The 27,821-nt window shown below is 37.3% G+C and overlaps 4 protein-coding genes across 8 annotated transcripts in view; 1 reads left to right on the top strand and 3 right to left on the bottom strand.

Annotated features, from left to right (window-relative positions):
- The window catches only part of spen (spen family transcriptional repressor), a 29,197-nt gene extending 26,981 nt beyond the window's left edge, over positions 1–2,216 (bottom strand). For both annotated transcript variants that reach the window (XM_056732315.1, XM_056732316.1), the window contains exon 1: positions 99–2,216. In XM_056732315.1, coding sequence (XP_056588293.1) covers positions 99–181 — 83 coding nt within the window. In that variant the 5' untranslated portion in view covers positions 182–2,216. The remainder of the gene's footprint in view (positions 1–98) is intronic.
- A 181-nt stretch (positions 2,217–2,397) lies between these two features.
- Positions 2,398–5,991, bottom strand: tmem82 (transmembrane protein 82). The gene is made up of 6 exons (XM_056733379.1): positions 5,779–5,991; positions 4,648–4,720; positions 3,828–4,005; positions 3,313–3,730; positions 2,976–3,157; positions 2,398–2,830 (listed from the first exon to the last, which is right to left on the bottom strand). Exons 1-6 carry the CDS (start codon positions 5,861–5,863, stop codon positions 2,750–2,752), a joined length of 1,017 nt encoding a protein of 338 aa, XP_056589357.1. The 5' UTR covers positions 5,864–5,991; the 3' UTR covers positions 2,398–2,749.
- Positions 5,992–7,273: 1,282 nt separating this feature from the next.
- Positions 7,274–10,787, top strand: szrd1 (SUZ RNA binding domain containing 1). Its single transcript, XM_056732154.1, has 4 exons — positions 7,274–7,397; positions 8,642–8,691; positions 8,769–9,038; positions 9,137–10,787. The coding sequence occupies exons 1-4, from the start codon at positions 7,347–7,349 to the stop codon at positions 9,246–9,248; spliced, it is 483 nt and encodes a 160-aa protein (XP_056588132.1). The 5' UTR covers positions 7,274–7,346; the 3' UTR covers positions 9,249–10,787.
- Positions 10,788–11,389: 602 nt separating this feature from the next.
- Positions 11,390–24,359, bottom strand: atp13a2 (ATPase cation transporting 13A2). Of its 4 annotated transcripts, none has more exons than XM_056733839.1 (29): positions 24,227–24,359; positions 20,534–20,631; positions 20,289–20,456; positions 20,116–20,174; positions 19,841–19,910; positions 19,679–19,758; positions 19,523–19,600; positions 19,366–19,435; positions 18,203–18,337; positions 18,063–18,129; positions 17,849–17,980; positions 17,451–17,612; positions 17,144–17,254; positions 17,010–17,056; positions 16,478–16,666; positions 15,546–15,752; positions 15,362–15,457; positions 15,115–15,271; positions 14,721–14,832; positions 14,335–14,459; positions 13,972–14,156; positions 13,747–13,839; positions 13,562–13,641; positions 13,226–13,378; positions 12,694–12,790; positions 12,381–12,604; positions 12,144–12,295; positions 11,875–12,047; positions 11,390–11,777 (listed from the first exon to the last, which is right to left on the bottom strand). In XM_056733839.1, the coding sequence occupies exons 1-29, from the start codon at positions 24,237–24,239 to the stop codon at positions 11,610–11,612; spliced, it is 3,501 nt and encodes a 1,166-aa protein (XP_056589817.1). In that variant the 5' UTR covers positions 24,240–24,359; the 3' UTR covers positions 11,390–11,609. The 4 variants fall into 4 exon arrangements, with proteins under 4 accessions (XP_056589817.1, XP_056589820.1, XP_056589819.1 ...); XM_056733842.1 differs by lacking the exon at positions 24,227–24,359 and adding an exon at positions 23,494–23,562; XM_056733841.1 differs by lacking the exon at positions 24,227–24,359 and adding an exon at positions 20,806–20,827.
- Between the last annotated feature and the right edge of the window lie 3,462 nt (positions 24,360–27,821).

Genomic DNA, 27,821 nt, shown 5'->3' with positions numbered 1-27,821 from the left:
CACCGGTGGCTCGCTTTTGTTTTCCCCAATCACTTGATCACAGCTCGTCTGAAGCAACCACATTGCTGGATGATCTCTTGCTGAAAATTGTCACTCACCGTTTGAAGTGCTCGATAATTTTTTCCTCTCGTACATTTTCTGGTAAATTCCCCACCCATAAATGTCTGGTTTCCCGGACCATACTGCGTTTTGGTGTCCCCCGATCATACAGAAGATTTTATTGAGTTAAATCCGTTCCGACTGAATGTGTGTGTGTGTGTGTTACACTGGAGATGTTCAAAGCTCGAAAACGACGAGTAGTTCCTCTGACTCGATACTACGATAGGACCCGCTTGCACTTGAAAGCTGTGTTGACTACGATAGCCTGAACCTTGCTGTCGAGGAGCGCGCTCCGGTTCATGACGAGATCGCGCATTAGAAGAAACGTATGCGAGGAGCATTTGGAATACCACATGCATCAAACTGGACAGGGCATTGTTATGTGAATCACCTCTAATTTGTTCAAATGTTTAGCCTAGATGCAATCCCTCCGTTCAGATCAAGCGGTAAGAGTAATATGAGATATAAGTACGCCACGCTTTCTCTTAAATGCAGTTTAAATTGTTCTAGCACTGTGTGTTGAAACGGTGTAACGTTATAAACGAAAATTAAACATGAGTTGTACAATGCGGTTTACCACAAACTATCTCTTTCCACATACATTTATGACTCCAAGGTTGATATGTGAACGTGTTGACAGCAGTGCTATCTTGGATGGGATGGCTCCTTGCTCGTTTGTTTTGCCAAGTGATACACGACTTACATTTGTAATTTAACCAAACATAAACATCAAGAGGTTATATGTACTTGGGTGCCTTATTTTGGTTGGTAAACTGCAGTTTATCATTTTATATTATTTTGTCAAATTAATGATTTCTCGGGATAATCATTGTCCTAATTCTTAATAACGTACGTACTGGGAGAGAATTAGTTTTGCCCGTAGTCTTAGTTTCAGAAAATGTAAGAACTGCACCTTGTATATGATTAGTTATTAAAAAGAAAAGCCTCGTGTCGGGTGTTAATTATTAATGTGAGTCCAGCCTTTTAACAACAAGAGTCAACTCCATAATTTAACACTACATATCTTTGTATAGTTTTACCAATTAGTGGCAATCGATATGGTTTAAAACGCCACAGATAGTGACCAACCAGTTCAACGTTCCTATTTCAAATAAGGGTTCGACTGTCTACTGGTCTAAAAAAGCACGAGGCGTAGAGTTTAAAGCGCGCATGCGCCAGAATGCGGCAAAACAGGGACCGCAATGGCTGGATTTCGCATGCGCCTGACACGCCCACAGAGGTTTGACAAAGAGCGATTACAGACCCACAGACGGGCAGAAAATTCTCAAACTTGCACCGAGATGGAGCGGGGTCTGTCTTGGGCAAGCCACCCAATCTTCGAGCCTTCTTTGGAATTGTATGGATTTTATGGATCTGCCTAAATCCTTAATATTTCTGGATTAGAGCTCATAAAATCCATTGACCGTACTTTTGGGATTGGATTTGTTGCACGTTGGAAATACAAAAGCGCAATTCAGACCTATCCAGTGTTTCATGTTATACAATAAATGCACTTGGGACACTAATGTTCTTCTTTCTCCGTTCCCAAACAACAACAGACGGCGTGGCCAACGTCTAAGGAAAGGAATTGATTTAACGTTACTGTCTTGAAAACGTAACCGTCGTGTGTATTTATTTGACAGGAATTGTAAAAAATCCAAGAAATTGTGGAATATTTAGTGTAAATCGAGAGAAAGAGAGAGAGAGAGAGGTGCGTCGTTCGTGTAACGCTAATGCCTCGCAACATATTAAAATATTGAAAGTGATGTTGCAATGGAAAATAAGTGCAGTTTAAACATAGCAGCGATTAAAACGTCACAAACAGTTTGACCTTCGTGATGTTTCGGGGTGTTTAAATCGTTAAAGCAACTGTTGACGCCAGAATGTTCTTTGAAATATGACGCCATTTTGAGCATGACCTAGAATAGACAGGACCAGGCACAACTAAAGAATACAACGCGCTACCGCCATTTTGTTTCCTGAGCTATTTTTGAGTTCAAGTTCAATTTGCCCCGATCCCACAAACTCTTGAGAGAATGTTGTTACAGAGATGCAAACAAAGAATAACTTCGTGAGAGGGATGCATGTAAAGCTTCGTGTTTAAATAAAAGTGTTATCTTGAATTGTGATGGTTTGTGAGTGCGTTTTATTTAAAATAAGTTGGAAAATCAATTGTTTGTTGGCCGTGTGGAATTCCGTGACGTTATACAATGTCTATAGAGACTTGAAATGTATTCTTCAAATGAAAGTGTTAGGCTGTGTGTAGGTGTGAAGTATGGGGATTGAATTCACCACAAATATAGACAGATAGCTTTATTTTGATAGTCAATTGTGGGTTTTTGTCAATGCGCCACTAAAATAATGATGCATTATGCTTCATACAAATATCCTTGATGGAATTCTTTATAAATAAGGTTCCTTTTTGTTCATTCCTGCTGCTTGTCCGTTTCACAATATAGGCTAAATGAAGCCTAGCGTCTTTTCATTACATTTACATTTAGGCGTTTGGCAGACGCTTTTATCCAAAGCGACTTTGCATTATCCTATACATTTTACATAGATATTTGCAACCCCCTGGGATCGAACCCACAACCTTGCGTTGTTAACGCAATGCTCTTTCACTGGTAAGACTGAGCCTTTTCATCCATGCTCAGTCGAATTTTTCCCATTTCTTTGGTTCAGTCTGGTTTACGGGCCTTTTTAAAGCGCTTTTGGGCACATGGGTGGCATGCTGCAAAGAAAGAAGTTGAATTTAATGCAGTATTTTTGTAATTATTATTATATGGAGTATGTAGGGAAATTCACGCCTGAACCTCCACCGGTTACTTAGATCAGTGTAAAGAAAGACCTAGAAGATATGCATTTTTAGTTCTAACCTTATATATCTCTTCCAAAAGGTCTTGAGAAAGTAACAGGCACACAGCTTCACCAATGAAGCAGATTAGGATATGGAGCACATCTGACCACCTGCCCACCGTAATCAGTAAAACAAAAAGTCCACCCAGTCGCACAACAACTGAATTCAGAAGAATTTGCGGGCCAGGCTGATGTCGATCCTCTGAAAAAAAAACATTGGATTATATAATCTTATGACGGCATAGGCCACGGTATTCTTTTCACATGAATGTTTTTCTTAATATGAAAATATGTCTTCAAAAAACTTTCAATTGTGTTGAACCCTATTTTCTTAGTCCTACCATTTAATTTTCTTACCATTCATATACACAACCAGTAGAGTGTAGCAGATTGTAAGTGGTGTCCAAAATCTCAAAGCCTCAGTTGTTGATAGAAATTGTTGGTTTATGTTTGATATGGCAGCAATTCCAGACACGCTAAAAGTTAAAATCAGGGCAGTGCAAAGCCAAGTTAATATAGAAGAGCCAGTAGTCAGGAGTCCAATGCAGAGTCCACAATAGCGCTCTGTGCTGTGTATTGGATACATTCTTTGTACATGTTGCCAAAGTTTACAGCACTGACTTGACAAAAACCAGCTCAGTCCAACTGCAAGGATGAGGCTTAACCATGCTTGTGATGCCCCCTCATGGAGGAAATTTATGCTGCAGCTGAGTGCACATCCTAAGGAAAACTGGCATTGGACGAGCAGCAGTAACAGAGGATCAATTACTGAGTCCTAAACAAGAGGAAAAGTATATTTTACACAGAGTGGGATAGTTAGTCATGCATAAATTAGTTAAAAGAAAATTATGTATTCAAAAAAAAATTCATACTGATCCTCCTGTGATCCGTGCTGAAATGACACGAAGAGAGAACTCCAAAACCACCAGAGATGCGACGCGAGACCCCACGATGGAAAGAACCCCAGTAAGGACCCAGAACTGAATTATCTCTGTTAGACCTCCATTTCGTTTGTTTGCTTTCTTATGGTCCGTTTCAGCATCTGCAACACTTAAAGGGACAGTTCAACCAAAAATGAAGATTCTTTCAGCATTTACTCACCCTCATGTCATTCCAAACCTATTTACTTTCCTCTTTAGAACACAGAAAGATATTTAGAAGAATGCTTGTAATCAAACAACATTGGACCCCATTGACTTGTGTGGCATGGCCATGAAACCACTCTGACATTTCTCAAAATGTCTTCCTTTGTGTTCCACAGAAGAAGGAGTCCTTCTGGGTTTGAACAACATGAGGGTGAATAAATTACAAAAAAATAACATCTGTCAACACTTACCCTTCAGTTGTTTCAAACTGTATATATTTCTTTGTTATGTAGAACACAAAATAAGATATTTTAAAGAATGCTGGGAAAGTAAAGAATTTGGGGGCACCATTGAACACCATTGTAGATTTTTGCCTGGTATTGTCCCAGAAATGTTTGGTTACAAACATTCTTCCAAGTTATTTTTTTGTGTGTGTTCAGCAAAACAACAAAATTTCAGGCTTGAAACAACTTGAGGCTGAGTTAATGATGACGATTATTTATTTCTGGGTGAACTATGCCTTTAATATAACTGTGATGTGATACATGCAAAACATAATATTATTTTAATATGTAAACATTAATAGATGAAACAAAATAGTCCTTACCTTTGAGCATCAACAAACAAGTAAACCCTTAAAAGGTTACGAAGGACCACAATTCCACAAGCACCCACTATTCCTGGGATTAATATCAAACAGACGTCAGACAATATCACAATCCACACACAAAGCACTATATCAACAGATCATTTTCTAAAACATTACATCTAAACTAATAAATCAAATACTTATTATGAAAACATACAAACTAATAAAGAATACTAACACTTTACATTAAGGTTCCTTTCATAAAGCATTTATAAGTGTGTTCATTAATGATTAAAAAGTCATTTACAAATGCCTTATAAATAAAAAAGGTGGGTGAAATAATGAAATACCTGCCAAATAGTGAGCCATTTTTAACTTGCATGTTATTAATGCTTAATAAGTGTATTAATTCATTATTTATTTGACTCAAAAGCAGATTCATTATTATCTTGATGTTGTTTGCAAAATATGCTGTCAGACGGGAGACTGTAGGGTGTTTTGCTGGTGTTTCTTATTATTGTATATTACATATATTTTGTCACTTTTCAAACCATGTTGCTTACCTGATCCGATTCCGAATGTCTTACGGTGCCCTCCAGAATACCTTCAAATCATGATGCTTATCCAAAACAGTTTTCATCAAACTTTTGATCACCTTTTAACACTAAATGCACAAAGGTTGTTGAAAATGGTTTTGTTTACAATGCTTTATTAATGATTCAATTACTACCAATAGTTAATCAAAACTAGAAAACATTTATTCATTGAAGAAACTGGATGCTTGCTCACAAGGGTACATCTCCGATGTGAATCATTTAGAAGTTTTGACAGCCCATGAAAGTGCACTTTAAAGAAAATGGATGCCTGGGAAGTTTTCACATTTATTAAGCATTGATAACATGTCAGTTAAAAATGGCTCACTATTCGGCAGGTATTACGTTAGAATCCCTTTTCATTTACGCAGTTATAACTGCTTTAGAATGCACTTGTAAATAACTTGTTAATCATTTATGAACACATTTACAAATGCATCATAAAAGGAACCTTAATGTAAAGTGTTACCAAAATAATAATGATTATAACATATCAATTAATGTTAAACTTATTTCCTGAGATTTGTCTAACAGAAGCATTTATTTTATTACTTACCTTGTAAAAAAAAATGTAAAGGATCAGTGCCTGGTGTTAACCAAGTAGGAACACTTGGGATTAACCAGGAAATGAAGGACAGCATGCCTGTTAAAGTGAAACACTGTAGATATACTAGTCAAACAGACCACACAAACTAAATCCAAGCGGAATTTCCCAAACCATTGACCTGGTTTTATTTTCAGTTGTGATGTTTGAGAGACTCATTCATGTAAGACCTTTATCAGTAGCTGTGAGGTGGAGGATTGACAGTCTCAAAGGTCATGTCTTCATATTCTATCGGTTTATTTTGGCTATTGTCGCACATAGATTAAATCTATTAATGTATTTTCACAAGTAGACATCTACACAAGTCAATGTTGGTCATTCACCTCGAGGTGCAAATTTGTAAGAAGAACATATAAATCAACATGTAAAAATATGATTAAAAGAAATAAACATGTGATTTCTGCCCTCTACTGGTGATCCTTTTCATCTCAAATATTTGAATGCACATTTTATGTAATTTTTTGTTTACATTTTCAGTATTGTATAGTTATAAGATATAAACAAATACCATTTTAATTTAAGGGAACTTGCAATATAGCCTGAACTAAGAAACACAATCTAATCCAGTTTCTTATATTTGGAATCATATTGGAATAGGGCAGTAAGCCATCAATTTGTAAAACTGGTCCTCAAAACACCATCTTCACGTAGACTGAAATGATTCTTCCTGTCACTAGCCACAGCAACAAAATAAAAATACTTATAAAAAAGCAGAAAACAAAAAATCAAATGTGTATTCTACTCTATAGCATACATTCAAACAAAATGGTATAAAAAATGTATCACCTTTTCTCAAGAACCCTAAGGGTGTACGATCATAGATTGTGTCCGGGATAGCAGAGTAGTTTGCCAGAAAATGATGTTTTCTTTACAATACGATCTTTTAGCCTACATTTTGATGCCATTCAAGAAATCCAGCAAGGAAGAGGAAACAAATTGTATCAGTAACCATTCTGTTAAAATAAGGGTTGAGTATCATTTGAATTTAATAGTTTACGATTTTGCTTATCGATTTCGATTCCCAGATTCCACAGTTGAAGCAAAACATATCATTTAGCCTTCTCATTGGCTGGTTTGCAAATATATATGCCACACATACGTTTTGTGAGGCCTTCACATAGCAACCACGTTTTGTCTGATTTATTACAATTTGTATAACCATAGTTTAACTACATCATTGTTAAACTGTAGTTACTACAATTGTGGTTCCTGTGCTTGACTGCAAATATAATAGTTCAACTATGCTTACAAACATGGTTCATCTTCATAAGATAAGATATCAGATCTCAGATATAAGTTGTAGAAACTTTCTAAAGTTTCTACAACTTTAGAAACTTTAGATCAGTTTCTAAAGTTGTAACCACAAACCCCGGTCCAGAAATTCTAATGTCCTCCGTACAGCAGGTGGCGCTGTGGTGTAAGACTTTTACTCACGAAACGGTCTTTTACGCTGTAGAGGGAAAATGTGCGTTAGCTTGTGGATCGAGGGAACCCCCTAGTTAGTAGCTAAGAGTGGAAACATGGACGACGAGGAGGTCGCCGAAAGCTGGGAAGAGGCTGCTGATAGTGGGGTAAATATGTCTCCGTGTGCTTTCTTCATACTCGCTCAGACGCTGTTCAAAGTGTAAATAGTTTCACACGGAGCTTTAGGCCGATTCATACGCTGGCCTCCTGCTAGCTTGCTAGTCACGCCTGTGTATGAGTGTACAGAGTTGGGAAGTAGGCCGAAGTTAAAGGGAAACTGTTCCCAAGATAGACGATGTGAGCTATTTCTTGTTTTACTTTAGTATGTTGAAAAATGAAGTATTAGATGTGACCGAAGCGACGCGTTGGGGCGTCACGTAAAACTATTTTGTCCACTAGGCAAGCGGAATAATGAATTGACTTTGCTCGCTAACTAGTGCTAGTTAGCTTAAACAACTTGAGTCGAATTAAAAAGGAAAACCCTGTCTTTGCAATCACGTAAGGAATCAAAGATGGCTGCCCTGACGGAATGGGACCTGTTGGATGTCGTAATTAAATGAACGTAGGTTTCAGTGTTAAGTTAAGAGTCATTTAAAACGTGTTCTATCAAAACACGATTGAATTAGTGAATCAATTTCTTTTACTTTCGCGAAAGTATGTTAGTGATGTGGACATATCCAAATGTGTTTTTTTCCATCGGACGGTTGTATGTAGTGCTGCTGCTGTTACGTTAAATGAAAGGACATGATTTTGCCACCTGGCAAAACAAACAGGTGTCATTTAATGCCACGTCTTTTTAAAAGTCTCCATTACATTGATGCTTAATCTTTAAAACACATCATTAACGCCTGAAGCTGCCTGGGGTTCATTTTCGCCTCATGGAATTTTTCTTACTAGCCTTAACTTGACTGTAAGTTAAATTGTATTCGCTCTGGTTTATCTTTTCTGTAATATGCATGCACTATATAGTATGAATAAATAGGAACAGTATCTATTTTAGATATAGCAATGTGCTCTCATTTATGATTTGTCACTACCACAGTCAAACTGAACTTGTCAGTGCCAACTACAACCCTGCCACTGTTAACATCTTTCCTTCCATTTATTTAGTTTTACCACAAGTCTCTGCTTAGACAAGCCCTCATATTGTCTGGTTACTCAAGCACCACACTGTAATTTGGCCCTGCCATTAATTTAGCCACAGCACTAAAGATTTATAAATAACTTGAAATTGAAAACTTGCTGCTCCTGCAGCACAAGCCCCTCCTTCAAACACTTCACTCATTATGATTTATAAGATTGCATCGTCCTATATTACGTAAAATTCTAATTTTCATTTGTGTTGACTTAGGAAATGGAGAGAAGACTCGAGGAAAAGCTTCGGATCAGTCAGAAAGAGAGGTATGCGTCGTCCACAGTTTGTTGAGCCCATGTTCTGCTTAATGTGCATTTAGCTTAAAATCGAATGTTTCCTTCAGACTTGCAAGTGGCAGTTCAAGTCGATCCCCGGTGAAAACCGGAATTGTCATTCAGGATGACTCACTCCCCGCCGCACCCCCACCTCAGATTCGTATTTTGAAGCGACCCTCGAGTAATGGATCCTTGGGATCGTCCATGACGCAGACCCGACCCTCCCCTCAAGTAAAATCCTTAGCTCAGCGGGAGGCAGAATACGCAGAAGCCAGGAAGAGAATTCTTGGCAGCGCTACGCCTGATGAAACACCGCAGGAGAGGCCCAATTCAGACCGGTAAAATACTGACAAATATTTGACGAATGAATTTTTGGTCTATTATTTTACTGTCAAAACGAGTATTTTAAGGTTAACTGTGATTTGTCCTCGATCAGATCCCCTCGCGGAAGCAGCCATACACTTTCAGAAGAGAACAGATCAGTAAACCACGCGGTGCGGCAACCAGCAGGTCCAGATGGCACACAAGGCTTTCATCAGCGCAGATAGGAATAACAGTGTTTCCCCCAGGAGGACGCGAAGCGATCGAGTCTGTCTCCCAGAATACGGTCAAATTCTACCAATTTTTATCAATATTTAGGATGCAGGATGTTTCTAAATTAAGTATAAAACTCTCAGATCAAGCACGGCGCGTATGCCGGCGTGTGGAACGTAACTGAGGACAGAAACGTGAGACAGAGGAGCGGATGGGGAATGTTTCATTCCCTGTTTTACACTGTGATGAGGACCTCGCTTCCGAACACAGCTCACTGTGATGTCCAGCCCCTGCCCCTTAAAACAAAAGTGAAAAACAAGTGCAGAACGATATTCACTTACTCGCTATAGTTCGCTGTCGACGACAGCCAGCCCGGCAACTCACGCATACCCCCTTGAAAAGACATTTGAAGCAGAAAATAGCGGTGGAATGGCAGAGCTGGAGGTATACATGACATGAGGCACCAGCTTCTTTCAGCAATAATTGTAGAAATTATCACACATCTCCCTTCAACACTGTTTTACTTTTGTATCGATTGTGTTTGTCTTTGTTTTAATTTTGGTTCTTACTGGCTTGGTCTGCTATTTGCCATACGTTTTTAAATAGGTAAGGAACAGCGAGGTCATGATGGAAACTCAAGCTGACTTTAAGTTTGTTCTTTATTGTTTACGGTTATATTTTTTTCATAAGTTGTTTTACTCATGGGTTTTCCTCCGATTGTCCTGATTTCTACATCAAGTAAAAAGAATAAAAACAAACAAGTAGAATTAAACGAATGCAGCAGATTAAGCAGTTTCTATGCCTTCAGATGATTTGAGAAAGTAGTTATTTTTAGAGCTGTGTATTTTAATTCAAATCTAACAGAAAAGATACTTCTGTAGATATTTGTTGTGCTGGGGAGAACCGTGCAGGGGGTGAAGCGAAGGGAGATGATTTTGATTTTGCTGGCTCCCCATGCCTCACTTTCTCATCAGATCTGCTGTTGACCATTTTCTTTCTTTTCACTTTTTTACTTATGTAGGAACTCAGGTTGTTTTGAGGAATGAAGTTGCGTATCAGTGGATATAGGTTTTTAAATGTTTGAAGGTGCAATGTTAAGCTTTCATGAAGTAACGACTTCAAGACGGTTTTAAAAAAACATCTCCGAGACTGGCTTTCAGATTATTCTATAAGAGATTATTTAACGTTTATCGAAATTTAAAATAAGAGTGTGCATAGCACCAGTGGCCTATCAAGGCAACTTTGAGTGTTAAGTCAGTTGACCTAGTTGCTTTGGCTCATGCAATACAATGTCCATACAGGAAGAGCCATGCTTTTCTTGACTACAGCACCCTTTTTTTATTCTGTCCTTAATCTTTCTTTCCTGTGCTGTCCATGAAAGATGTCTTTGAAACGACCCTGCGGTTTATGGAAACGCTTTAATCTGATATGTCATTGTTCACTTATTGTGCTGTAACAAAACGGAATCGACAGGTTTGTCTGAATTCCTGAGAACAGCAATCTGCCTGTAAATACTTTTAAAAATGGCCATTTAATAAAGACTTTTTAAATAATGTCTCTGAATATTACTCTTCATGCTAAATTTTGTTTAAAAGCAAACGTTAATTTCTTTCTCCACAGTACATCTGAGAAATGCCTTTACATTTTTAATGTATACAATAACACTTGATTAATGGAGTAAGATTGGGATTAAGTTTCAAGATTTGGTTATCTGAATATATAAATATAAAACTAATAATTTAAAATATTTTAAAACCTGAAAAATAAACTATGGAGACGTTAGACCACATGAATGTGCAAGACAACACTATTTAACCCCATGATTGGAATTTCTTTAAAACCATTAGGCTAAAAGGCCAAACCCAGCAGAACTCTCATCTTTCAACGTTGATAGCAACTGGTCATCTATTATATGAAAAATATTAGGTTGTCAATTCTACAAAATAATATGGGTTAGAAAATATATGGCAGTGAATTAATCACCGAGGAATTGTATTTCTTTACAGATCAACTATCCCTTTAACCCTTTCTTTTCCTTGTATCAACCTTAATCAAATAGTAAGGTAAACATCTACTTAGAGTCCTCATCTCACCTGAACTTTTTTCTACATCAGGAGGTTATTCTCCGACACGATTAAATCCACACACCTTTTCAAAATAGTTTAACATTTAATTCCTTCAATATTTTGCATTAGAAACACCATTAAAAGTTCACTCCAGTTGCTGTATGAAAAGAAAGTTAGTGCCATATATAATAGGCAGACAAGGATGGCATCTGTTACACACACATCTATTAGAGGTGAGAGGTATCAGATTTTGGCAACCTTGGATATGTGTAGTAGAAATAGTCGGAATGTTAAATCGGGAGGCAGGTGTTAGCTAACACCAATGATGGTACTCTGTGGTGGGACCAGGGTCTGGTTCAGAGGCGGCCATGAGGGTGTTTCTGCTAGCAGTGCGTCCAGACGTTTGAACTGTTTTTTGGACTCGCGCTTCCCTCGTAGACTGCGAAGGCAGTTCAGAGCACCTCGGTCAATGAGAAGCTGTGAATAGAAGTCCAAGACTAAATAAGTACCAAGCCTTGACATTAATTCCTTATTCAGTGGCATGTGATACAGATATAAATGTCTTTGTTTTTACCTCAAGCAAGTAACAAATGAAGAAATTAAGTGCAACCAAAGCCACTAGTAGCAGTTTATAATTCATATCAGTAATGTTGTAGAGCTTCAGAATTCTATGGATGACGCTATGACTGTAAAGCACTAGCCAGAGCATCAACGCAAAGAAGATCAGCAGTGTGATGAGGAACAAAACTAAGAGGAGAAAAACAGGAATTAACTTGTGATGAACACTCAACACATCAATATGTAGCAAAAAAGAAACAAACAAGTCAATGTTTAAAATCTCACCGTTGTAAAACAGTGGTTTCTTGTAAGGATATCCTTTAGTTATCACAATAGCCATGATGATATACTGAAAACCTGATAAGGCAAATACACTTGTATCCTCCATGTTAGGCAAGTTTGCAGCCCCTGTAACAGTGGCGTTCAAAGGCACATACCTGAAAGAAAGGTAAAAAATACAAATGCAAGGTTTATAAAAAAACAAAGATTTTTAGCCCCAAACTAAGTCTTATTTAAACTTACCAGTCTTGTGACACAGTGATAAGGAGGGCAGACACCTGCGCTAGGATTATCAGCACAGTGTGCAACAGTAGACTACCCACAACTGGCAGAGAGAGAAGACTGGCGGCTGGTCGCTGGGCATGGAGCTCATCGCTGGGTCCTCCTCTTCCCATCACTATAGCTAAAACTGTCACCAGGACCAAATCAATGAAGAGGAACTGCAAATCACCCAAGTTTGTTTTCTCCTACAAAAACATAGATGATTTTGTTAAAATTATTATTAACTTTGTTGTTTCTTTTAAATAATGAATATAGTGATACAGTTGATACTCACAGTGTAGAGAATAAGCACAGATGCAAACTGGATTATACTGTACAAGGCCATGTACTTAAAAAGACTGAATGATGTCACGAGTGAACATCTGCCTTCCCTGTTTAAAAGGTGATTTGATATCAAACAAATTAGGCATTTAGTGCTTTCTTACCATCATAGAAAACACGGTGTCATAGACTATAATATACAATATAATCAAATTCTTATACATAGTAGGAAAAATGACATTTGTAGTCAAAACTGCCCAAGAACGGTTTGCTTTCATACATTCTTCAAAATACACAACACATTTCTACTATAGTAGTCAATGGTGGCCTAGAACTGTTTGGTTAAAAGAATTCTTTCAAATATCTTTCTCTGTGTTCATCAGAACAAAGAAATGTACACAGATTTAGAACAACTTCAGGGTGAACAAATGATGACAGAATTTTCATTTTTTGGTGAACTGTGCCTTTAAGGCTGTCAACTAGACAAAAGTGAAGCAGTGTACCACACAACGTATAAAAGGAACTTGAAAAAAAGTGTTATTTACTTAATGAGTAGAGGTACACAACTAATGTTGTCAGACTTGGAGGTGAAAGGACTAGCCACAGATGCCTCGGCCTCAGATAATGACACACCGACATCTGCAGCCCTCAAAGCACCACAGTCATTGGCTCCATCCCCACACATCCCCACCCTGTAACTGTACAGGAGGAAAGAGAAAATCTTTTATAAAGGTCTTTAAAACAGTAAAATTACGGTTCGAATGTATACTGTATTGATAGTAATAGCTATCAACAAATTTACTATATATATGTGGTAATTTAAAGTGTACTTTTTTATACTCTTATACATTTCATGGCTTTATTTAAAGCTCTGTACTCACTTGAGTTTCTGCAGTGCTTTTACCAGCTGGGTTTTCTGATCCGGAGTCATGCGGGCATACACTGTCCCTCTCATCAGGACCTGTGACAAAGACAATCATTGAACCCTGCTGGAGATCCACCAAAACAACAGAGCATCTAAAATTGAAATGGATCAATATTCACAAAATCTAATCTAGAGAGTCACCTTGGGTACATATTCAGGGAAATGATCACAAAGTGCAGCAAAGGATATTCCATTTATAGCCAAGTGATAACCCCCATCATTCTGATAGAGGCCCTTAGTGAAAAAAAAGAGGAAGTCTTAGTTTCTATTTAAAAGTTGTGAACTAATAAAAAAAGTTTGATCCCAGGCGATTACACATAGCGTCTGCCAAATGCATAAATGCAAAATGTGTGAAAATATTTAAACCTGTGAAAGACCATCCATAGACTCTTGAGTATTAACGTTGGCTACCACACCATCTCCTTGATGAAACTGTAGTAAGGCCAACGAGTTTGGAGTAGGGGGCGATGCCTGAACAAAAATAACCCTCTCATGTGACAGCACCATTCCACATGCACGTGCTACATTTACAGCTGTGAGAATGTTGTCACCTGACAGAGCAGAAAAACCAATGACCAATCACTTTTTCTTCAACAAAAACGCATCACTTGAGACTAATATAAAAGCCAACTAAACTTGAATCACAAAACGAATCATTCTGATAAAACATACAGCTTAAAAGTGTTGGTGTTGATAAAATACAAGTGTTAAGTTTTTTTTGTCACATACCTGTAACCATTACAGGCCGAAGGTTTGCCAGTTTAAGAACGTGAATGACCTCTGCGCTCTCTGGCTTCACTTGGTTCTTCATTATTAGCAGACCAAGGAAGTTCATGTCTTTCTCAAACGCCACCCTGTAAGCAAACACAGATCATAATCTCGTGTCAAAGCTGCTACCCTTTGGTTACGATGAGTTACAAACTGTTACTATGGCACGGACGTAATTCAAATTAAATTAAATTCAATCATTTGTTTTGCCTTATTCAATGTGTTCTTATATATTAATTAATGTTTCGTTTATTGTACATTGTGAACCTTTGTAATAAAATGATGCCATCTTAAACTACTGCGATTGCTGAAATCAAGGTGTATGTACAGAAAATAAAACAGCTGACCTTTCAACAGTGCTTGTGTCAGTATCCTCAGCAAGGTGCTTGTAGGCGAGTCCTAAGACCCTGAAGCCCTGGCTTGCATACTCCCGTAAGGTGTGTGAAAAATGAGTAGGCACTGTTTCAAAGACAGGAGCAAAACACAATTTGGTATGGCTTGAATCATACGTTTTGTTGATAAAAGGCAAACCAACTATTTTTGTCAAAAATTGCCATCATGGAACTTCATTCAAAATCTTTCTCTGGCTTTTTTATATTATGTATTTTGGTGGTTTCTCTGTATGTGTTTATACAGTTTCTTGTAAGTTACTTCTGGAAGAATAATAAATAAGATCAAAATAAAATACAGCTCCATATCCACTGTTTGTACTTCACAAGAAATAGGGAATCAGGTCCGTACCACTTTCTCTAAGGCAGAAGCTGGCCACCATCTCAGGTGCTCCTTTAAGAAATGCGGTGGGAGAATCTCCTCCAGGGCCAACAGTCACTACACTCATCCTTTGGAGAGTAGATGAGAAAGGATATCGCCGAACTATCGCCACTGGCTGATGGACAGACTGAAAAACAAGAATGAACAGCATGTCTGAAGATAATCCTCAAATTGATGAGTTATAGCTGTGACTGTCTTGTTATTCCTGGCCCCTTACTGTTCCTTCAGATGCAGGAGGCCTCATCACTGCTTGTATTCTCTGTCTCCCAAATTCAGAGTCAAGTCCCATCTCATTTGCAGGCTCTGTCAGTTCCTATTATTTACATTCAATGAAAAATTTAGACCCCTCGATTTTTGACTTCATGTGGTCTTTAAGATCATCAAGAACAGTAGGAATTTACCCAGCCGGTGGACTCGATCATTTTGAGCTCCAGTGGGTCTCCGAGCGGTTGACCCCCCAGCAAAGCCAAAGAATGACAGGAGGCGAGTGCAGAGAGCATTAGTCCAGGAGGAAGAACTTGAGGGTCAGGAACCAGCTCAGCAAAACCTGTACCACTAACTTCCATCACACCCCACACATCCAGCCCTTCCTCCGTAAGAGTGCCAGTCTGAAAACAAAAAATTCACAGTTTGACGTACGGGCCATCCAACAGGATCTTGATGTTTAGTATTAACAGGAGTTGAGGCGTCAGAGATCTTATTAGTCATCACGGTTAATCGTCTTAACAGATCCGTGTAAACAAGATACTATGTACACATGCTCTTATTAAAACAGCGAGTGACGGACAGAAGTTTTATTCACACGGAGGATGATAAGGAAAAGTAAATATAAAGCTAAAGTTTCAAACATTTTCAAAATTTAAGAGAATAGGGCAGTCCACATCACAACTATAAGGAAACAGCGGGACAACATAACTGGGATCACCTCTTAGAGGGACTTATGTCCAGCTGATAAAAAATTGACTGCAAATTAAAATATATTCACATTTAAACTTAGTATAAACATGTCATTTGGTGTGGAGTGGACACTAATATAGTTATTGTATAGTTACTATTATAGCTATCATTCTTGGGTAAGGAATGGGCATGTAGTCTTGGCACTGATCTTTAAACAAACAGAACATCTTTTCAGACCAATAAAACAAAGTTTGTTTAAACAGACTGTAACCCAGCCTTTGACTTGATGAAATAAGTAACTACACCGTTTAATATATACCAACATTTGGCTATCCCACAAAGTATATTTACAAGGTACAACATCAGTAGAAAAGTATTTTCAGACAACAGCAAGGCTCCTTCTAATAAAGGATCTCGTGAAGCTTTGATCTCTCACCTTGTCAAAACAGAACAGTGATATCTTGCCACAGATGTTAATGCGAGGAGGGCTGATGCAGAACACCCCACGGCCCTTCAGCCGATTCTGGGCGTAAATGGTGGCTGTAGTCATAGCGGCAGGAAGGGCAGGTGGAACAATTATTGTCACAATGTCCAGAGACCTTATGAGAAGTTCTTGCCAGTTAGTCTGATAGCAAAAAAGAAGAAACACAAATGTTACAGAATTTAATAGTAGCACTTTATTTTACAGTCTTGTTTCCCATGTTCATACTGTGTACTTATTACAGTAAATATAATAACTAGGTACTAACCCTGAACCTAAACTTATACCATGTAGTTACCTGATACTACCCAGTACAATCTTAGTTAAGTACACTGCAAATACACTATAGCTTACACGTACTGTAAAACAAGTGCAACTGATGTAATTGACAATTTGACCAAAACATAGGTTGTGTTTTATTGGTGTTATACATCTTGATATTGGTGTATGTGTTTTGAGGTTCAAAAATGATCTTTAAAATGCTTACATTGCTCTTTGAAAGTATCACAAGGCTGTATATAGTGCCAGCCAGTGCTGTAAAACAAACACATTAAATCAATACTGTCTACTGACACCACATAACAGAAGTCATAGTTTAGTTATCAAGATAAACTAACTTACCCAAAACCCCCATGAACAGTATAAACTTCATAGCGTCCCTATAGAAGCGGAAGTCTATCGGTTGAGGGTAGAGGACAGAGCTAATAAGGTCACCTTTGGCTGTGAAAAAACCTGAGGAACAGAAAACAACACAGAACACATAAAATGAATCATTTCTAATTGTCTGTGCATGTAGAAAATTCAACTCAAACTGATATTTTATTCATATCCAGCAGTTTAAAAAATAAAATTGCATGGCAAAATAGTCCACTATCGGTCTCAGACTTCAGCTGTATGTAAAACATGATTTGTTTTCTTTTTAAGTCACCTGTGCATGTTACAACAGCTATGGCCCCCTTGCCATCAGGGCCGCCACCTTTAGCCTGGATGACCTGTGTGCCACAAAACAAAGTATGTCTGCGCTGCAACTCTGCGTTGTATGTCTCCTCAGACACAGATAATGGTGTCTTCATTACAGGTATACTCTCACCTGTAAGCGAGACAATTTCATAAGTTACAGCAGTGAAAGCTATCAAAACTATTACAATGCTTACAGCCATGGAGCATCACAAACATGACTTTTGCTTGTCAGTTTATTATTGTCAGAACTTTCCTAGGTGTAAAATGTGTAAATTGATGAATTGTTAGTTTGTAAATTATTGGCTTAAAATGAGCCCCACTTTCCCCTTAACAATTACATAACACAGTCGGTTTGATTTCTCTCACCAGTGAGCATGCTTTCATTCACCATGCACTCCCCAACCAGCAGGCCGGCATCACAGGGCAGGAGAAGCCCTTCGGCTGGAATCACAATACAGTCCCCTGGTACCAGCTCTTCTGAACTCACTTGTTCCTCTTCTGTACTCACAACCAACACACATTGTGATAAACACCAGTGATATCAGGTTGCTGGCTATTCCTGAGAATTTATAAATCTCACCTCCAGTTTCTCTACGCACAGTAATGTTCACCACTAAGCGTGCCATTCGGTGGAGAGAAGTGCTTTGCTGAGAAATCATGAAACATTTTACAATTTGACTTAAAGGCAGCACGTATACGATGAAAAGAAACAACACATACCTTACGAATCTCATAAAGTGACACAGCGATAGAAATTAAGGATATGATGAATATGCAAGCAGCATAATAGTAGTATTTGTCCGATACCCACAGAACGATGCTAAACACTTGAAAAATGTAGAAGGGATTGAGCACCTGGACATACAAAGTAAGCAGTATTAGTACATATATTTGATGAAGTAAACTTTACGGTAGATCCTTATTTAATTATTACACAATGACTTTAAGTGGATAGTTCACGTAAAAAAGAAAATTCTGTAATAATTTTTTTGGCCTTGAGTTGTTCAAAACCTGTATTTGACAATTTACTTTGTTCTGCTGAACAAGAAACAGAAAACAGTTCTGGGTCACCTTTGTCTACCAAAGCAGGAAAAAAATACAATGGTAGTTAATAGTGCCCCAGAACTGTTTGCTTGCAAACATTCCTAAAAAATAGATTATTTTGTGTTCAGCAGAACAAACACATTTATAAGAATTTTTTTACTACTATTTGGTGGTCAATGGTGGCCTAGAACTGTTTGGCTACAAATACTCTTTCAAGTATCTTGATGTTCAGCAGAACAAAGACATTTATATAGGTTTGTAAAAACTCGAGGGTGAGTGATTGATGACAGAATGTTAATTTTTGGGTGACCTGTTTTTTAAAACGTAATTTTTATTACACACATATACTGTACATAAATACATATACATATATACACACATATATAGATATAAGAGTTTGGTTCCAAAATGAGATAATCCCGTTTTTAAAATCTTTAAAAATATTGTTTTTTATTATGTTATCATGTTTTTATTATGTTTTATTGTGTTAGTTAGCTGTTTTTTTTAGTTATTATTGTTTAAATCAAAACAAACCAACTGCAGTGTGATTTATATTAATGGGAATGCACAATAAAAAAACTCATTATCAAATATTATCTCATTTTGTAACCGTTTTTAATATTTTTCCAAACCATGTTTTTTTATTGTGCATTCCAATTAATATTAATAAAACTGCAGTTGATTTGTTTGGATTCAAACCATAATAACAAAAAAAATAAAGCTAACTAACACAATAAAAACATGATAACATAATAAAAAATATGATTAAAAAAACAAGTTATCTCATCTTGGAACCAAACTCTTCATATAGTATATATACACGGTATATATTTTCCTACCTCTTCAATGAGAAGTTGCAAATAAGACTTCACGGGAACATCAATAATATTGGCCCCAAAGATCTGCTTTCTGAAAAAAACAAACAAAGCAAAGAAAGCTAGTATTTGTGTAAGGTATCAAATTACATTATCACATGGTTATTTAAAGGTTACAGACCTTGCACTTTGGTCTGCACGACTTAGTCCTTGCTGTCGGCCGTGCAGGTCAGCACAGGTCCAACCCTCATTGAGAATACTGAGGAGAGATGAGACGTAACTACCATACAATTTTCAGCTAACATTATAAACCAACAATAAAGATAACAAACACTACCTAGCTTTGCAGTAAGCTCCTTTTTTGGACACCCATATGTAACGCATGCCTTCAAACACATAATATCTAAGCAGTGTTTTCTGAATGAAGGGGAAAGAAGATATTTTACAGCAGGTGGTGCAAAAATGTGGAAAATCCCCGTTTTGACTGGCCTAATGTTACCTTTTCTTTGTGTAGCTGCACAGTGTCTCTACATTCATTTTCATCTGCCTCTCCTACTGCATACTCCAAACTACAACATAATAATAATAGTAAAGTATAGTTTATTTAGCACAAAACATTCAACAATTATCCCATGATCAAAGATATAATAGACCACCATATTATCTTCAAATGCTAACAATAAACACAAGTAGATGGCTTCCATTTGATGGAAACTCAAAGAACATGCAAATAAAAAGGAGAAGTGTAAACAGTTAATGCTTTGTGGGTCTTACCCGCCTTCCTCAATCTCTTCTGTATGCACATCTATAACAAACTGCTGGCCATATCTGTCCTGTAAAAATCAAACAAAATGTCCTTCTTTAGCCGTAGTAAAATATCTATCTTCTTTTGTTAATATTATACCAATCCATATTTAAAATATAAGGACTGCATATTGAAAGAATACCTTAAGTAGTAAAACGTCCGCCATTGGAATGGGACAGGAGGTGCACCGGGCCAATATGCCGAGCCGAGGGCGCCATTTTAATAGCAATAGCAGCAGTCCTAAGGAACATACTGCCCCGATTCGACACAGCCACACCTTCCAGCATACCCATCTGTACCCTTGAACATCCTGAGAAACAGATTACAACAAAAACATTCCATAGGACATTATTTGACCATCTAAATGTGCTACAATAGAAATTATACCATATGTGAGACAGCGGCGAGTTCCTTGGGCCCAGGATCCTTTACGATGGGTTCTGTCTCTGGAGAGGTCAGCCCAGCCGCCCCCTGACCCCAGCTCCCTAAAACACAAGATCAGTCATCAGTCCTGCTGAAAAGTTTGTAAAAGGCACATACAATGCAGACCCTGTGTTGCGTACACACCCTTTCTGTACATAGTACAAAATCAAGCATGAACTGGGCTTAATCTTTTATGCTAAGACAGAGGCATGTGCTTAAATATAGAAGAATCTTACTTCCCATTTAATGTGAAGCCAACAGAGAAATCTTGCTACATTTGAGAACAGTGCCACGTTGTGCACCACTAAGTCACACCCTGTCAAATCATCATGGACACATGTGACACATCACAGTGTCTTTATATTTGCAAAGTCAACAGTTCTATTTGACCATTGTATTAAAGTCAGCGTCTGTCCTTGAAAATAAGAAGAACGTAAATCCAAATAAGAAAATAAAACCAAACCAAACCAGCTACTGTAATAATCTGAATAAAATACCTTAACAAAGCATTTTTTAAACATGTTATTCTATAATCTACTACAGCTTTAAAAAGGAAAGTTTAAAGATCTGCCACTATGGTTTTGTTTATCCTCTAGAGTAGATTTGTTCGACTTTGCTATGTTACTACCAGTACCAGTCACAGCAGTTTATGAGAACACACTTTTTCCACATCATGTGCTTGCTTTGTGATGCTTCTAAACACTAAAAAGATTGTGCTGATTTTCATATCACAAATGTTTGCTTCATCCTTCGACAAAAAAAAAGGATAACTAATAATGTTCTAAAATCATTATTTTTTATTATGTTATAATGTTTTTATTGTGTTTTATTGTGTAAATTAGCCACATTTTTATTATTATGGCTTAACCACAGTTTGATTTATATTTATTGTAATGCACAATAAAAAAACATGATTTTTTAAATTTATTTCTTTTTGGAACTGTTTTTAACATTTTTCAGATATTATGTTTTTTATAAATTAATTATTGCCTTCAAGAGAAAAGAAATGTTTCAGCAGCTAATCTTCATAATTTTAAAATAAATTTATATAGGTTTCAAAAACTCGATCGTGAGTAATTGATGACAAAATGTAAATTTTTGGGTAAACTGTTCCTTAAAACGTAATGTTCATTACACACATATATGTATATAAATACACACACACACATACATATATAGATATTCATATATAGACAAGCCCGAAACTAATCATACCCCTGGCAAAAAAAATCAGCTTTTATATACATTTAAACAAAAAGTGGCATGACCAAAATTATTCAGAATCCAAGGATCACCACCAAGGCTATCCTGATGAAGCTGGGCACTGCTGGTGGCAACATCTCAAGGCAGACAGTCCAACAAACACTGCACAACGCTGAGGTCCACGGACGCAGACCAAGGAGAACACCACTTCTCCAGATAAGGCACACGAAAGCCCGCTAGGCCTTTGCAAATGCTTATTTAGACAAAGAAGAAGACTTCTGGTCTACTGTTTTATGGTCAGATGATGAAAAAATTGAATTGTTTGGCCACAATGATGTAGCCTTCAAGGAGAAGCCTTCAACCCTAAGAATACCATCCCCACTGTCAAACATGGTGGAGGGAACCTAATCTCTTGGGGGTGTTTTTCAGCCGGTGGACTGAGCACCTAATCGCAGAAAACGGCACCATGAAAATGGAGCAATACATCAAAATTCTCAACAACAACATCAGGCAGTCTGCAGAGAAACTTGGCCTTGGGCACCAGTGGTTTCAGCACGACAACGGCCCAAAACACACAGCAAAAGTGGTGAAGAAATGGTTAGCAGACAAAAACATTAACGTTATGTTTTACAGTCCTGACTTAAATCCAATTGAGAATCTGTGGAGGAAGCTAAAGATCAGGGAGCCCCTCCAACCTGAAAGACTTGGAGCTCATCGCTAAAGATGAATGTGCAAAAATGCCAGTCGAGACATGCAAAAGTCTGGTCAGCAATTATAGGAAGCGATTGATTGCTGTAATAGCCAATAAAGGCTTTTCTATTCATTCTTGAGAAGGGTATGAATATTGCCACTTTTTGTTCAAATGTAAATAAAAGCTGAGACTTTTTTCCCCCACAATGATGCCTCTTTCACGTCGTCTTATTATCTTTTGGTAGAAGCCCGTGTCATTTCCGGCAAAAAAAAACCTTGCTGGTTGAACTTAAAGTAACTTTAAGTCAGAATTTGCCAAGGGTGTGATCATTTCGGGCTGGACCGTATAATTAAATATGAAGAGTTTGGTTCCAAAATGAGAACCTCAAATGTATAAAACTACATAAGAAGGATTATAATTTTATCTTAATTCATTATTGTCTTCAACCTAAAAGCAACGTTTTAGCAGCTAAAAATCTTTATAATTTTAATATGCATTTTGTTCTATTTTTAAGAGAATATGGAGTGAACGATGCTCAAAACAAACCATTCTGAAAAAGTAAACATTTGGGCAGCGCTGACATTATTTCCCCTTTAATTAAACTAATACCATCAGTTTAACAGCTGCAACAACACAATATCTTTACAATATGATCTTCTCCACGGGCTTAACATACTGCGCTTGATCTTGTAATTCAGGTTCTGCCACTACAAAGAACTTGACTGAAGTAGAAAACAAGCAAGAGGTCCAGAAGAAAATGTCCTTTTTATCACATTGAGAAGTCAATCACAAACCTATGTCTCAACATAACACCACATATTACTTTTTCTTCTTCATTCAACTGTTTATATTCTACCTATTGCATTGTGCTGATGAGCCACAGGTGTGTTTTACAGGAAAGAAAACTTACCCCCGTTCCCTCTGCTCTTGTTCGTGCTGAAACTTCCAATAAAATACACAACGTGTTCTATTTATGACATTGTTGTTGCTTTTCGGTGGATAAAATATACACAGGGGCTTAACAGCTTACCAAATTCTCCGGCTAGAGCCTAATAGAAGCGAGAAAGGAAATGCTGCTGATTCTGAACAGGTAAACCAACAAATACAGATAGCCCCGCCCACATTCTTATATGAATCGTGCACGTGTGCGTGACATCAAAGTGACGAGAGAGACTAAATGTGTGAATCAGAAATCTTTGATTTACCGCAGCAAGAGTTTGTTTCATACATCATGATCATTACATTTAGTCATTTAGCGGACGCTTTTATCCAAAGCGACTTATAGATGAGGTAAACAATGGAAGCAATTGGAACAACAAAAACCATAAGTGCAATAAAAAACTGGTCTGTATACAGAGCTACATTTTTTAAAGACTCTGTTAGTCGTATGTTACTGTTTGGAGAACATGGAGTTTTGTTATCGTACTTAACGTTGCACACATTCCGTTCTGTCGGATAACGCAAATGAAAGTTCCGCTTCAACTTCCCAATGGTCACGTTAACCAATCAACCCTGATCTGACTGTTTATTTCCCGCAATTCATGACGTAAAATGGTTTGACAACACAACACTGATTTAGTTAAACATTCTGAATAGCTGTTCACATATCCTCAGACATTAACAACTAGAAGTAGTATTCACTTAATCAATCCAATTCTAAAGTATTAACTCATAATGCGTGTCAAAGAATGCAGTCGAGTAAATTATATGTAGCTGCGTTGACATTTCGTTCAGTAAGGCATGCGCAGGCGACACACACTTACCCGGCGAATCCATCTTTGAACTTGTTCAAGTGTCCCAACGCGCATACTTACTAGCCTGGCGACATAATACAGCTTTTTATTCAACTATTTTCCTATGAATGTGACGCTATAGACCTTCTTCCTTTATGATCTGTTGGGGTACTTGGGGAAATTCACTCACTTAATACCGCCCCCTGGAGGACGTCATGAGACCGTCTATTTTGTTTGATTAACTGTGATTGTACAAAATCACACAAATGCTATAAAACCACATATTTCTACATGGTATCAAAAACACTTTGTTTAGATTAATTTACACACTAACCAATTCCCGCCGATCAATTACGTAATTCGATGTAAAATTTCAATATTTAATATTTTAACAACTTTGTTACAGTTTCTGGCGCTAGGCTCGTGTCTCGTGTTTAGTGTAATTTTACAACATTAGGATTAAATATTTGTTATTTATCAGTGCCGGAGAAATTGATAAATCACATTAATAAAAATGCAGTGAATACATATTACTTTGAAATGCTACTACATGGAACCACTACATGGTGTTATAAGCTCTATTCAGTTAATACAGAATTTAGTTTATGGATTAGGTAGTTCAAGGACTTTCTGTGGGTGCCGTTTCTAAGGGGGTGTTTTGCACCCATTTTTTAAGGAGGCACAGACCACACAGAAACATGTCCTGTACGTACAAATACATATATGAAGAATAGTTTAGGTGCATTCAAAACATCACACAAATCATTGTTAGAATAAAAATTACAACACTGTTGATATATGGATCTTCTCCCCAGTAGGAATATGTACATTTTAAAGTTAAATGCATCAGTCTGGTGTATTTTGAAAACAACCGTGTTCAGACTTTTTGTATAGCAGTCGGACCCCATGACTTCGGAGGCAGCGTTTGTGCACGAAGGCAGCCCAGAGAAACAGATAGGCAGCATAACGGAAGTCATTTTGAATGATAAACAGAGTGCGCCTTTGCAATAACTAATCATATATTTATAATATGATTAACTATAATATGGCTACTAATGTTTCGCCAGAAATGCAATCAGAAAGTTGAAAGTGAAAATTAAACTTAAATTTATAAGATTTATAAACAATTATACAAAACTACGCTCCAGCGGGCGTTTAGGTCGCTTTTTTATTTTTTCGAGCTTGAGCCTTCTCGACCAATCACGTTCTCGCTTGTTGTTATGGAAACGACGGGTCTCTGTCATTGGTACGCTGTGAAAAGGGAGCTTGACGCAGGGCTTTTCTTTTAGAAACGTTTGACGTTTTTCAACGTCGAAAGACACTCTTCGACACACACTGAGCTGCAGAAAAAGACGCCGGCACTGGCGTTTTTTTAAAACACGGTTACTTCATAGGATTATATAATGTAAAACAGACGCTAGCAGCTTCAGAAAAGAAGTCAAGTCTGAACACGGCCTAATAAAACCTAATAAAGAAGTTCCCTGTAAGGCAAGTTATGAGAAAAACGAGTATTTTCTGTGCAATTCTAATAGGCATATTTTACAACTGTGTCTACATTAGTTATAAAAACACATACGTTTCAAAGAGATTGCATCTGTGATAAAGTTATACACGCGACGTCTAGTCAAATACAGAGCCGCAAATCTTCACATCATTCGCACCTGACCCCTTGTTAACTTCCGGTCTGTGCTTGGTTAGTGTCTTATTATATAACTATTTATATTTCATTTAATGTATGTTAATATTAGTTCATATTTTTTTATTTACTGTATAATAATCTTAACAAATAAACGATTTGTTGAATTTTGTTGTATGTTCATTTTATTAAATTAACAATTTGTTGAACGGGTCCTGTAGTTTTGACGCATTTAAAGAAACCGTATGGTACACTAGCATCTAGCTGTTGAGTTCTGGTTATCAGAAAAATTTACAGGCACTCTATTGTTTGTGAATGTGTACCGGAAGTTGACTGGGGCGGGGGTCAGGTGCGCGCATGCGCAGCAACGTTTATGTTGTCACTAAAACCGTCGCTAACCAACTCGCCGCCAGCCTCCTACAGTTGCGACTTGGAGATGTGCACACGACTGACATTTTTCACTTCAGCTCTGTTATGTACGACTTAAATGTCTTTAGAACCATGAATAGTTTTAAATAACATAAGTTACACAGCTGCCACGCCTATGAGTGCCTTTTGTCGATTGAAAGCAATTACAGGACAATGTGGGCGGTACCTAAAATGCCTTTACACCATTAGGCTACAATGCAACAACACAACATTTTTCAAATTGATTAACTAGTTTTGGAGGTCATACATAATATGGAAGGTCAGATTAAACATTTACATTTCATATTTACATATTGATAGAATACCACAGACGTTTTATTCTGCATAATTGCATTTATATACATACATTTACATTAATTCCTTTGTGTGTTTCCTTAAGAAAATCAGATCTATGACTTTGTCCTTGACATATCATATACCTAAATAAGGTTATTATTGATCATTCTTAACTACGCCAATTCAATGTAATTATCTGTAATCTTTTTACTACTATATATATTTAAATTTTATTGGCTTTGGAATAGATACATACTCATTTCCCAGGTTAAAACACTAACTTTAATATTTTTTCATCCATTGCTGATTCATACAAATTTTTTTTTTAGATCATGAGCTCAAGTTAGGGTTAGGGTTAGTGTGTTATAGACTATTGGATGTGTGTTGTGTTGCAGTCTCTTCAGTAACACTTATCTTACACTACTTTTATCATTTGAAACAGAAGAATCTTGTAAAACTATAAAAAGCAACATATAAAGACGTTATTGTCAAGGCACATTATATTCTACAATAATTTATCTTATGTAGCCTACAACAACAAAAAACCTAGTCAGATAAAAAATGTGTGATGTTATTCAGGTTAACCTTTTACATTTACATTTATGCATTTGTAGACGCTTTTATCCAATGCGACATACATGTATTATACTATACATTTATTTCTAATTATGTGCAATCCGTGGGATCGAACCCATAACTTTGGTGGTGTTAGCGCCATGCTCTGAACTACAGGAAAGCTTTTATTGTTGCAGACTTTCCTAAAGCAAAATGGATATTTACAAATCCAAAAACATGTATTTTATTAAATTGCTTGGAAGTAAAGAACATGTTTAAAAACACCTCAAGATCATTATGAAATTAACCCCAAGAGCACAGTGCAAAGAGGTCCAGTTTTAACCCAGCAGCCTCATCGTTGCTATAACAGTGAAAACTGACCTACATTGCAGCTCTGAAGATGTATTTAATATCTGTTTATTGCATTCTTTTCCCTGCTTGGTCTCGCTCAAGAATTACGGGTGAAGAAGCATTAAGCGTTCCTTCAAGTCAAAACTTGAATGATGTTCATTGGCCTTGTCTCAATTCCACCCATCTGCAGTGACACCTGGATCAAAACAAGCAATCTTGTTCAGGCCTCAAGTTAAGTGGTCTACGTTTATCTGTCAAGTGAGCCCCATTTCTGCCAGAAGAGCTTTTATCAAATCCGTTTGACCTCATGAATCCATGCAGCGAATTTTAAGGAATGCAGGATATCAAAACGTGTTCCTCCGCATTCAGGTCAAACAA

Source organism: Triplophysa dalaica, chromosome 20, assembly GCF_015846415.1.
Source record: "Triplophysa dalaica isolate WHDGS20190420 chromosome 20, ASM1584641v1, whole genome shotgun sequence".
In the NCBI taxonomy this organism is placed as follows: Eukaryota; Metazoa; Chordata; class Actinopteri; order Cypriniformes; family Nemacheilidae; genus Triplophysa; species Triplophysa dalaica.
The sequence above is the reverse complement of the archived record's forward strand: the minus strand, read 5'-3'. Positions and strand labels throughout refer to the sequence as shown.

What these genes read in the sequence shown, in the direction of transcription:
- atp13a2 (XM_056733839.1), bottom strand. An exon ending in TGATACTTTCAAAGAGCAAT is followed by an intron (nt 16,667 to 17,009) that starts GTAAGCATTTTA and finishes TTTTGCTATCAG; the next exon opens with ACTAACTGGCAAGAACTTCT. An exon ending in TGATCGAGTCCACCGGCTGG is followed by an intron (nt 15,458 to 15,545) that starts GTAAATTCCTAC and finishes TGTAAATAATAG; the next exon opens with GAACTGACAGAGCCTGCAAA.
- szrd1 (XM_056732154.1), top strand. Translation starts at nt 7,347, where the DNA reads ATGGACGACGAGGAGGTCGCCGAAAGCTGGGAAGAGGCTGCTGATAGT. An exon ending in AAGAGGCTGCTGATAGTGGG is followed by an intron (nt 7,398 to 8,641) that starts GTAAATATGTCT and finishes GTGTTGACTTAG; the next exon opens with GAAATGGAGAGAAGACTCGA. An exon ending in CGGATCAGTCAGAAAGAGAG is followed by an intron (nt 8,692 to 8,768) that starts GTATGCGTCGTC and finishes TGTTTCCTTCAG; the next exon opens with ACTTGCAAGTGGCAGTTCAA.
- tmem82 (XM_056733379.1), bottom strand. Translation starts at nt 5,863, where the DNA reads ATGCTGTCCTTCATTTCCTGGTTAATCCCAAGTGTTCCTACTTGGTTA. An exon ending in TTTACATTTTTTTTTACAAG is followed by an intron (nt 4,721 to 5,778) that starts GTAAGTAATAAA and finishes TATTAATCCCAG; the next exon opens with GAATAGTGGGTGCTTGTGGA. An exon ending in TTGTTTGTTGATGCTCAAAG is followed by an intron (nt 4,006 to 4,647) that starts GTAAGGACTATT and finishes TGTCCCTTTAAG; the next exon opens with TGTTGCAGATGCTGAAACGG.